This window comes from Pristiophorus japonicus, chromosome 13, assembly GCF_044704955.1.
Source record: "Pristiophorus japonicus isolate sPriJap1 chromosome 13, sPriJap1.hap1, whole genome shotgun sequence".
Lineage (NCBI taxonomy): Eukaryota > Metazoa > Chordata > Chondrichthyes > Pristiophoridae > Pristiophorus > Pristiophorus japonicus.
This window is the reverse complement of record NC_091989.1, coordinates 169,421,114-169,433,544: the sequence shown is the minus strand read 5'-3', so window position 1 is coordinate 169,433,544 and position 12,431 is coordinate 169,421,114. Positions and strand designations below refer to the sequence as shown.

The 12,431-nt window shown below is 43.3% G+C and overlaps 1 protein-coding gene across 3 annotated transcripts in view; it reads right to left on the bottom strand.

The window, feature by feature from the left end:
• Window positions 1-12,431, bottom strand: part of LOC139278967 (rifampicin phosphotransferase-like) — a 178,810-nt gene that overhangs the window by 101,629 nt on the left and 64,750 nt on the right. For all 3 annotated transcript variants that reach the window (XM_070898258.1, XM_070898256.1, XM_070898257.1), the window contains exons 8-11: window positions 9,336-9,388; window positions 6,200-6,327; window positions 5,027-5,183; window positions 4,749-4,935 (exon numbers count right to left, since the gene is read on the bottom strand). In XM_070898258.1, the coding sequence (XP_070754359.1) occupies window positions 4,749-4,935; window positions 5,027-5,183; window positions 6,200-6,327; window positions 9,336-9,388 (525 nt within the window). The remainder of the gene's footprint in view (window positions 1-4,748; window positions 4,936-5,026; window positions 5,184-6,199; window positions 6,328-9,335; window positions 9,389-12,431) is intronic.

Below are 12,431 nucleotides of genomic sequence, written 5' to 3'. Positions count from 1 at the left end.
CCCCAGAACATTACTGCAGGAGTTCCTCAGAGCAGTGCCCAAGGCCCAACATCTTAAGCTGCTTCATCAATGACCTTCCCTCCATTAAAAGATCACAAGTAGGGATATTCGCTGATGAGTGCACAATGTTCAGTTCATAAGAACATAAGAAATAGAAGCAGGAGTAGGCCATGAGGCCCCTCGAGCCTGCTCCACCATTCAATAAAATCATGGCTGATCTGATCATGGACTCAGCTCCACTTCCCTGCTCGCTCCCCATAACCCCTTATCCCCTTATCGTTTAAGAAACAGTCTATTTCTGTCTTAAATTTATTTAATGTCCCAGCTTCCACCGCTCTCTGAGGCAGTGAATTCCACAGATTTACAACCCTCTGAGAGAAGAAATTTCTCCTCATCTCGGTTCTAAGATCATGCCCTCTAGTTCTAGTGTCCCCCATCTGTGGAAACATCGTCTTTGCATCCACCTTGTCAAGCCCCCTCATAATCTTATACGTTTCTATAACACACCTCTCATTCTTCTGAATTCCAATGAATAGAGGCCCAACCTACTCAACCTTTCCTCATAAGTCAACCCACTCATCCCCGGGGTCAACCTAGTGAACCTTCTCTGAATTGCCTCCACAGCAAGTATATCCTTTCGTAAATATGGAAACCAAAACTGCACGCAGTATTCCAGGTGTGGCCTCACCAATACCCTGTACAGCTGTAACAAGACTTTGCTGCTTTTATACTCCATCCCCTTTGCAATATAGGCCAAGATTCCATTGGCCTTCCTGATCACTTGCTGTACCTGCATACTATCCTTTTGTGTTTCATGCACAAGTACCCCCAGGTCCTGCTGTACTGCAGCACTTTGCAATCTTTCTCCATTTAAATGATAACTTGCTCTTTGATTTTTTTTCTGCCAAAGTGCATGACCTCACAGTTTCCAATATTATACTCCATCTGCCAAATTCTTGCCCACTCACTTAGCGTGTCTATGTCCTCCTGCAGCCTCTTATGTCCTCCTCACACATTGCCCTTCCTCCCAACTTTGTATCATCAGCAAACTTGGCTACGTTACACTCAGTCCCCTCTTCCAAGTCGTTAACATAGATTGTAAATAGTTCCATTCGCAACTCCTCAGATAATGAAGCAGTCCATGACCAAATGCAGCAAGACCTGGATGACTTTCAGGCTTGGGCTGATAAGTGGCATTTAACATACACGCTGCACAAGTGCCAGGCATTGACTATCTCCAACAAGCAAGAGTCTAACCACCGCCCCTTGAGTCAACATCAATACTATCGCCAAATCCCCCACCATCAACATCCTGGGGGTCACCATTGACCAGAAACGTATCTGGAGCAGCCACATAAATACTGTGGCTACAAGAGCAGGTCAGAGGCTGGGTATTCTGCAGCAAGTGTCTCACCTCCTGACTCCCCAAAGCCTTTCCACCATCTACAAGGCACAAGTTAGGAGTGTGATGGAATACTCTCCACATACTTGGATGAGTGCAGCTCCAACAACATTCAAGAAGCTTGACACCATCCAGGACACAGAAGTCCGCTTGATTGGCACCCCATCCACGACCTTCAACATTCACTTCCTCCACCACCAACGCACCGTGGCTGCAGTGTGCACCACCCACAAGGTGCACTACAGCCAAGGCTTCTTTGTCAGCAGTTCTCAAACCCACGACCTCTACCACCTCGAAGGACAAGGACAACAGGAGCATGGGAACAACATTCCCCTCCAAGTTACACACCATCCTGATTTGGAAATATATCAAGTTCCTTCATCATCGCTGAGTCAAATTCCTGGAACTCCATCCCTGACAGTACTGTGGGAGCACCTTCAGCACACGGACTGCAGCGGTTTAAGAAGGCGGCTCACCACCACCTTCTCGAGGGCAGTTAGTGGTGGGCAATAAATGCTGACCTTGCCAATGATGCCTACATCCCAGAAACAAATTTTTTAAAAAGATCCAAGTCTGCCTATCACACATAGGGGATTCTAATTTAGTATGATGGGAGTAGCAATTCCAAGGGCCCTAACTACGGCAGTGTCCTGTACCATAAAGTGAATAATGCTTGGTGATTTTCCACTGCATTCCAAAGTTGACCAACTTGCCTCAGTTTGCCTTTGGGGCACAAACTGAGGGAGGAGAGGGTGGAAATGGCTCAGCACTATGTGGAATAATATGGTCCAGTTTTTATACTAGTTAATCGATTCTGAAACATTACATGCAAATGTGAAAATAATGATATAATAAAGCTACAATCTGGTGATCATGATGGGCCTTCGTAATTGAAGATGACTCTGTTTGTTAGAGAGTCAAGCAGTCTTGAATTTTATCAGGGGAAAAACGCACGAGGAATATATCCAAGTAACATAGCAGCGAGATGGATACATATGGGAAGTGCTATGCCACCAGCTTTCCCCCTGAAATCTTAATGTTTTTCCAAGATCTACAGATTGTGCCTATTGGTACTGCTATCCAATAGACATTTATTTGATTCTCTTTTTTAAATGTGCATGGAAAAAAAAGTAACATGAAAAATGTACAAAAATATGACCAATTTCAAGTAGGGCTTAGTTTATAGGCAAATCAATCTTTGATATCAACTAGTCATCTCCTAAATCAGAGTGAGGGTGGCGGGGCAGGTGAGGATATCGACAGTGATATCCCTCCATATCTCCCTTCTACATTGGAGCAAGGGGCTACGGTATCTACAGTCAGATCCCCCCCCCCCCCATTATCTCTCTCTGACATTGGAGCAAGGGTTGGGAAGGGGCTACGATATCTACAGTGAGATCTGCACAATAGCGATAGCCAATGAAAGAGCTGGAGGTGAATGCATGCTGGTTTTAGTGCTCATTTCTGTCAGTGGGGAGAGGGCCATGGTTAACATCGGGACATTTTGTGACTGTGCCGATGTTAACCATGGCCCTCTCCCCACTCCATCTACAGATTGTATCAATAGGCACAATCTGTAGATCTTGGATAAAACATTAAGATTTCAGGGAGAAAAGCTGGCGGCATAGCACTTCCCATATGTATCTAATTCTCTAGATGTGTAGTCCATCTGAGATTTGGAGTCCCAAAACAAATGAGTGGCAAAGCATTGAGCTGGAAGATTAGCTAATGCGGCCAAAAGGAGCAGAGCAGTTCTACTGGAGAGGACTGAAGCAGGCACATGTGGAGAGGCAGCGCATTCAAGATTCAAATCAAGAGTGCAATTTGGAGCCTCTCAGTTATCCACCAGTTTTCATTATCCACCAGGTGGGTCCCTCCATTTTGGTGATTAATCAAGTTTCCCTGTAAATGGCTGAAAGTCCATGTTTGCACAAATACTCGATGCCACAACAGAACCAGCTTTTTGCAGTCAAACTCACAAGTCAAAATCAAACCCTCTCTACTCGTGCGCGAACCATCATGCTAACAGTAACAGTATAAGGAACGCTCTGCAGGAGTTAAGTAATAAAATAACAGAAATAAATAGCTATGTGCTAGAACATTATCCTTTCATTTCTGATTGCTAGTTTAATTCCAAAATAGGCTGCTCTGATTAAATTATCAGCTGATGACTGTTGAAGTTCAGAAAATAAAATGAATTGCAGCAATCTGTATTCAGTTTCCAGATGGCCAGAGTGCACAGCACAAATCAAAATGAAATCAAGAAAATCATATTTGTTGCATTCTCAATACGAGTTGCTCACTACCTATATAAAAGAGAACCTTTGCCAGCAATGTGGTGGCTCAACATATCGAGCAAGCGCAGGTACGCTGACCAGTTTCTTTCATTTACTTTAAAGTAATGGGCAGAAACCCATAGGCAGTGTGCCGTGAATTCCTGATCGGAACAGTCAGACTCAGAAAAAAGCCGATTGCATTATTCTGACAAGATGTCTGCAACAAATAATACAATTGTTCACTGACTCATGGCCACACCCTCCGCATCAATTATTATTTTGCAGAACTTCCACTTTTAATCTCCATTTAAAAATTGTGCTTAAAAGGTGCGTCATTATTAGCATTGTCTGCTAGACAGAATCAAAATCCCTGCCCATAAGCGGATCATTCAAAATAGCAGTGCAATTAGAGCCTGTTTAATCTCCCACGATTTTTGAAATATTTGAGCCAATCCTTAAAAGAACACTTGCATTTATATTGTGCCTTTCACAACCACCGGACATCCCAAAGCGCTTTAGAGCCAATGAAGTAATTTTTGAACATCGTTACTGTTATAAAGTGGGAAACGCAACAGCCAATTTGCGCACAGCAAGCTCCCACAAACAGCAGTATGATGACCAAATAATCTTTTTTTGTTATGTTGATTGAGGGATAAATGTTGGCCAGGACACCGGTCTAACTCCCCTGCTCTTCTTTGAAATAGTGCCATAGGAGAGAGCAGATGGGAACCTCGGTTTAACAACTCGTCTGAAAGACGGGACCTCCGACAATGCAGCACTCCCTCAGTACTCATGTGCTCAAGTCGTTGGAGTGTGACTTGAATCCACAACTTTCTAACTCAGAGGCGAGTATGCTACCCACTAAGTCACAGCTAACACTGTGATGAACATGTTTAACCAGATGCCTTATTTAGATGAGGTGGTAGGGGGTGTGGTAATTTCTCAGCCGCTGACCTTTTAGCCCTGCTTCAGCTGTTCTTGTATTTGCTCCCAACGATTGTTTCTGCTCGACCAACAAAAAACTCCTCGCAATATTCCAGGTACATCAAAACATTTTTATTTTGACCCACCTGATTCCCGAAGCGTTTCTGCATTTCCGTTAGCTGTGCCAGTTGAGCTCCTTTACCACCCACCGCTGCAGCACACTGGCACGCCTCATCGGAGAAGGCCAACACCAACTTGGAGCTCGCTGCCACCACAGGTTCCTGGAACTTTCCAGCTAGTATGAAGTCTTGGTCCTGTCGGCCGCCATCATTTCTAACCAAAGGGAGAAAAAATAATCCATGATTTTCTCAGCTTTAAAAAACATCTGGTGACTATACTGATTACCTTATCACAAATAACTTACCTGTAATGAAATTCAGTTATGCCCCAGCCACGAACAGTTAAATTCAAACGATAGTTGGCCACACACTCGTGGATTCTACTTTCCCAAATTAGTCCCCCATACATCACTGGGGAAGCACTTTTATCAATTGACACTTGTAGGTGAAACATCTGGCCTCCTATAGCAGGAAAAAAAGGTGTGTTATACAAAAACTGTAAAATGTTATAATTCGCTAATACCCAATAGTATATATATATATTTATATATTGTAGTATCAAATGGATTCCATAAAAATCATAATCTGTGGTTTGTAACCTTGGTGTCATAATTTGACCCTGCAATGAGCTCACATATCCCCAGCATAACAAAACCGTCTATTTCCACCTCCATAACATCGCCCGTCTCCGCCCTTGCCTCAGCTCATCTGCTGCTGAAGCCCTCATCCGTGCCTTTGGTCACTGCGCTAATTTCTACTCATGCGGCTCGGTTTCAAATTTTTATCTCGTAACACTCCTGTGAAACGCCTGGAGACGTTTCACAACATTAAAGGCTCTATATAAATACAAGTTGTTGTTGTTGTTTGTATTTCTTTAGGTCAACAAAATTGACACTGCAATGGTTTTACAAGAAAGTTATGTGTCTGCCCAAATCTGCAATATGTAGATGCGATTCGGATCTAACTGTCATTGTTTCACAAACGTGTGTTTGCTTTTTGCGACCTCCTCCCAAATGATGAAATGATGCGTGTTCATTCAAGTTTTCTCTCGCCTGACTAAGACAATGCGTCAGTCTGATATGTAATTCCTTGATCCATGAAGAGTCTTCTCACAGAATTAATTTTTACCAGTACAAATTTAGTATTAACCTAGTACAACTGTGATAGCTGTGTAGTGTATAAGCATGGTCGTCTCGTGTTTATGGCTTTGGACTAGGAATCCCGAGGTTGTGAGTCCTATCACAGCAGTTTATAAAATTGAACTTAAGCTTAAAGTAAGGTAATGGTAAGTTCGATAAAAATCCATCAAATTGACGTATGAGTTGAAAAATGCTTAATAGCTTGCTGTTTGGACAACATAAAAATGATATTCTGTTAACTGTTTTTTTCAAAATTCAGTTACTTCATTCAAGGGTTGTATTTTTCCACTATTTAAAAGCACAAGTGAATTCATCAGCTGGTATGTTCTCTCATCTCACCTGCTGTAAAACTGACTCTGTACAGGTCAGCAATGACCCCGTCATCAGCAATGTCTGCTAAAGAGGCATCTGACCAGTCAATCCCAGCCTTCCAACCATTTGGAAACATCACATAGCCTACAGTCATACTGGAAGAACATGGTTAGATATTTGTAAATTGAGCCGGTTTAAGCCCCTTTTGATGTTTTACTACATTAAAGGCAATATACAAACGGAAGACATTTTTTACACATATTTCTGTATTGTTAAAGAACAAACACGGGGATTTCATGACTGTATTAACACATTGATTACTCAATTTTGACGTATTTGCTTTCTGAAACAAGTGCCCTGTATCTTCCAGATAACAGGTGGAAGAGAATGGGGGTCTTGGAATAACTTGTTTGAAAATTCTGAACTATAAGAACATAAGAAATAGGAGCAGGAGTAGGTCATTAGGCCCCTCGAGCCTGCTCCGCCATTTAATAAGATCATGGCTGATCTGATCATGGACTCAGCTCCACTTCCCTGCCCACTCCCCATAATCCTTTATTCCCTTTTCTCTCAAAAATCTGTCTATCTCCACCTTAAATATATTCAATGACCCAGCCTTCCCAGCTCTCTGGGGCAGAGAATTCCATCGATTTACAACCCTCTGAGAGAAGAAATTCCCCTAGTTTTAGTTTCCTCTGAGTGGCAATAGCCTCCCTGCATCCACCTTGTCGAGCCCCCTCATTATCTTATATATTTTGCTAAGATCACCTCTCATTCTTCTGAACTCCAATGAGTATAGGCCCAACCTACTCAACCGATCTTCATAAGTCAATCCCCTCATCTCCAGAATCAACCTAGTGAACCTTCTCTGAACAGCCTCTAATGCAAGTATATCCTTCCTTAAATATGGAGAGCAAAACTGTACGCAGAACTCTAGGTGTGGCCTCGCCAATACCCTATACAGTTGTAGCAGGACTTCTCTGATTTTATATTCTATGCCTTTACACATCTCAAAAAGATTAAAATATGCTGTTTCAGCTTGTAGGCTGATTATTTTTTAAATATTTTTCTTGCTGTGGCTTAATCCTTTCAGTATGCTGCAAGGCTGGGTTCAGCAGCTCTTTACTGTAAGCAGTTACAATGAGAATACAGGTTGAACCTCCCTTATCCGGAACCCTTGGGACCTGGCCAGTTCTAAATAAGGGATTTCTCCGGACGAGGGATGGTCACGTTAAATTGGATGGTACAGGAACTGAGCAAGGGGATATCGGGGCTAGCTGGTTTGGGGCTGGGAGTGCGACAGAGAGATCATGGGGTGGAGGGGGGGGGGAGCAGTGGATCGCGGGGTCAGGCCAGCGATTGCAGGAGCAAGGAAGGATTTCAATTTGTTCAATTTTTTCATGTCGGAGTTCTGCGCATGCGCCACCCGGTGACGCGGAATGGCTCTGGACGAGGGGTGGTTCTAGATAAGGGAATTCTGGATAAGAGAGGTTCAACCTGCAGTAGAATTACCAGTTTGTTTTATGAGTGAATAAAATAGCTCACACAGGATTGACATAACATGTTTGAGTTATCAAAATCTTCAATGGCCCAATAATTGCGGTTTCGCAGCATAGCTCCGCAGTACGTCGCGGACCTGCAAAAAGACTATGCACCTGCCTGATGGGACCCTCCTTCGCAACCTTGCTCTCTGGTGCTGCATGATGGAGAGCAGCATAATGGCCCATGGATCCCAGAGGCGCAGCCTGTGCGGAAGCGTACCTGGGTTCACGTGGGCCTAGTCCTCCAATCAGGAAATAGAATTAGATTTTACATAATTTCAAAAGGGGATCCTGCAACTAAAATTACAGGATTGGAATTGAATTCCTAATTAGCTTCATTCCACCAATTTCACTACATCTTAGTTCTGTTAGTAAAAATTAAATTTTGCTGATAATAATTACAGGTACAGCGTCGAAAATCCGGAAGCCTCGGGACCGAGGCCACTCCGGATTCTGTGTATTTTCGGACTTCGGAATATCTTTCTTACGTACCGAATCTGGAAAAGCCCGAGTCCAGGTTTGTGTATTTCCGGACTTCAGAACGTCTTTCCGACAACCCGAGTCCGGAAATGCCTGGGCCAAGTAGGTAGGTAACGGAGGGGAGGGGGGATCAGGTGGACAAGCGGCAGCGGCGGGGGGTGGGGGCGAGGGCAGCGGCAGCCAAGGCAGGGGAGAGGTCAGCGGGGGAGAGGTCACCAGCAGCCCGAGGCATGGGTCCGGATTCCGGAACATTTTCCGGATTCTAGACGACCCCATCATGGATCGTCCGGGTTTCTGGATTTTGGAACAGTACGGATTCCGGAACTCCAAATTTTCGACGCTGTGCCTGTATCGATGTCATTAAAACTCCAATCTTTACAGAAACAAGAAATACTCATTTGATACAATTAAACAATCTGATTTCCGAGATGAAAATGGTTAAAATATTCCTGAAGTATCCCCTGAAGAAAAAGTTAGGGTAGGTGCATTCAGGTGCAAATGAATTTTTAATGGTGTGCTATGTTTTAATTACTGCCAGACAACCTCTCCGGCACTGAACATTTTACAAGTGCGGAGTCTCATTCCTTCAGAAATTAATTATTGTTGGAGATTTTTTTAAATTAAAATAAACATTGTTTTAACTTTTTTCTTTCTATATGTTTTATCTCTCTCCCTTTCTTAATCTCCTATTTCTTTTAATTTCTTTGTTTAGCTTTTTATACATGATTTTGCATTGAATTAAATATTCTAATTTATACTTCTTGGTTTAGACTCTGCGTGGCTCAATGTTCTTCAGTCTAATTGGTTGAAGAGCCATGCTGTTGTCCTGCTCACATGCCACAGATCCCCTTTTGAGGGCACCACACTGGAAAGGATCTCTAGTAACCTTAAGTTACCATGCAAAAGCCCATAAAAAGTCTGTGGGCAGCTGTAATCGAGATAAGCGACGAACGCCGTTCCTTCGCCACTGACCGCAAAATCCGGGCCAAAATGGTTTTATGAAATTATTAGGAGCATGGTGAATACTTTAAAATCCACTTTGGATCAAATAGATACAGTCTCTCGCCTCCAGATAACTGGCTAAAAGTTTGAAATCTCGCAAACAAGTTTTCAATACAAGCCGCACTAGACGCATTACTTACTTAGTGGTGGTTGCAGAAATGGATAGCGCTATTAAATTCACTGACAATCCATTCTACAGGAAATGAAAAGACAGTAAAGCATTGACCTATTATCTAAGCAGCATTAATTAATCCCAAGAATCGAGATGCATTAGGCTAGATGCCACCCACTCAATTAAGCCCATTATTTCAGTAATAGTTATTAACACGAACTTAAAAAAAAATACACTTCCAAACCTTTCAGGACACATGCTGAATGTATCATTTGGTTTTATTCATTAATACTGAATTCTAACTTACAATATGACCAAGAAATTATCAACATTGCCTCAGAATTTGAGAAGGCAATGGTAACTAGGGATGGGCAATAAATGCTGGATTGCCAGCGGTGCCCATATCCCCAGAATGATTATTTTTTTTAATTAAAAGGACAAGAAGATGGATTCTAATTAATAAAGGAGGGGCTTTGGAAGATGCAGCATAGAATGTGTCCATGGTGAGGTGAATGTGTGAGTAATTACCAACCATTGACTGAGAGATCCCAATCAAAGTGCAGTTGTTATCAAGAAGATTACTAATGTAAGGGTCCGGATCTCAAGGTCATTTGACTACAAGTATCCTAATCTGGTACAAGGATAAGACACATCTGAAATGCTGTGGTAAATTATCCTCTTCGGTATTCCTGTTAGGAGAGCATATTCAGAATTTGGGCATATACCCAATTCTTGAATCTATTACTTTCCATCGATTCATTTTAATGAATAGTAATTCCTGCAAATCAAGTTCTGACCTGAATTCTTGATATGCACTCATGACACATTACATTCTGTGCCGGGAATTATAAAGATGAAAATCTATTCCCACCATACGCAGTTTTGGGATTCCTCCCTTCTAAAGGATAATCAACCCATTGCAAAAGGTACAGAGAACAACAAAGATGCTTCCAAGAATTAAACTGTAATGAGTGATTTGCAGAAAGTGAGAGAAACTATTTCACTAAGACTGTCCACAAGTTCAAAATTAATAAGCCTCAAGTAAGACTTGAAATTAAAAGGATTCTTTTGGGAGCCTGTGGAAAAATACTTCCAGCAGAAGCACTTCATGAAGCGTAAATTAATGACAATTTGATTAGGCCTGGGACTGATAATTATAAGGGTGCACCCACATAGCGATGATGAAATTCCATTTGGATAACAAAGCTCTCAAACTGTTGCAATTTTGGAATTGTCAAATCAAGCTAAGAAAGACTTGCATTTATATAGCGCCTTTCACGACCACCGGAAGTCTCAACGCGCTTTACAGCCAACGAACTACTTTGTAACTGTTGTAATGTAGGAAACGCGGCAGCCAATTTGTGCACAGCAAGTTCCCACAAATAGCAATGTGATAATGACCAGATAATCTGTTTTTGTTATGTTGATTGAGGGCTAAATATTGGCCAGGACACCAGGGTTAACGCCCGTGCTCTTCTTCGAAATAGTGCCATGGGATCTTTTACATCCACCTGAGGGATCAGATGGGCCTCAGTTTAACGTCTCATCCAAAAGACAGCACCTCCCTCAGTACTGCACTGGAGTGTCAGCCTAGATTTTTGTGCTCAAATCCCTGGAGTGGGACTTGAACCCACAACCTTTTGACTCAGAGGCAAGTGTGCTACCCACTGAGCCCCAGCTGCCAAGCAAAATTGTAAAGCATGAATTATATGGGATGTAACATTAACTAGGTATTTTGGTGTCTTGTTGATTTTCTTTTTTAAAAATAAGTGAGCAACATACTCTTTCAGTCAATATTTTCATACTAGAAATTCGTGTTCACCACGAAGGTTGCCAATGTCATTGGCAGCTGGAGTTAATGGTCACTGAAAATGGCCGAAAGGCTAAGGACAATAAATTTGTCTGGGGATGGCAGGAGATTGGTGACGCAGCTCTAAGCTTCCATGCAACGCCCTCCTGGTGGCGTTAGTGGAGACCTCCGAGACGAAGTTCCTGTCCTGAAGTTACTTTTGAGCTTCGTACAGCCTCTGGGAGTGAGGCTGTGGAGCTCGCATGAATTGTGGGCAACTAAAAGGGCTATGAATTAAAGGGGCTTTGCACTCAGTACTAATACAAATTAAAATGCAGTGAAGAAAATGCAGTTTTCGGCCCTTATTGCCTTTAGTAACTTTAAAAATAAGTCCCAAATGTGACTATTCAGCTCTTAAAGCTGAATTCCCTTCCAAATCTCATAAAATGGGAAAAGTGTCTCAGCACAAACACAAATGGCTCAGCAAGCCAGGGAAGGGGCACCCAGAGTCTTGCACACAGCACTCCAGCTTTATGCCGGGGGTCAACACTGCAACACAGGTGCTCTACCCACAGAGGCCAGGGGGCTCTCCAGAAAGAATGATGTGGAACCACATCACCGATGCTGTCACTGCCTGCAGTGTTGCCCTCATCGTCTGGTCCCAGTGCTCAAAGAAGCTTCATAACCTCAGACCAGTGGTCAAGGTCAGTGAGTGCATCTTCAAATTCCGTCTCCTATCAGCTGCACCACTAGCTTCGCACATTGCTCAACGCATTCCTCCCACCCCCAATCACTCACCTACTAACAGTCTGCACCAATCACAAGGCACTTCTCACACTCCTAGCCTCAGTTCACCCCCTTGGAGGAGATGGTGCAAGCCATTCTTGGCAGGGGCATGGCTGAGCCCCTGGCCAGTGGCAAGGCTGAAAGGATACAAGATGCTGATATCCTCATATGTTATCCTCCTTCTGGCATGCACCACATGCTTTCCCGCCCTCCCGTCAGCACAACTCCACCCTTGTGCCTTCCTCATTTCACACACACAAGAAATGCATCATGCCCAACCAAGAAGAGGAGGGAGGAGAGAGGAGGAGAATGAGGAGAGGGGAGGAGAGGGGAGGAGAGGGAGGAGAGAGGAGGAGAGGGAGGAGAGAGGAGGAGAGGGATTAATGTCACCATGCCACCATTTGTATTTCTAGGGCACTGCCAGTTACCGGCAGCGCAAAGTGAGGGAGGAAAATGACGGCTGCCGTGGGATCTGCCGCCAGTTGGCGCCATTTTTTTCACTATTTCATGCCATATGGAGTGACAGTAAGTAGATGAACTTCTAGCCCG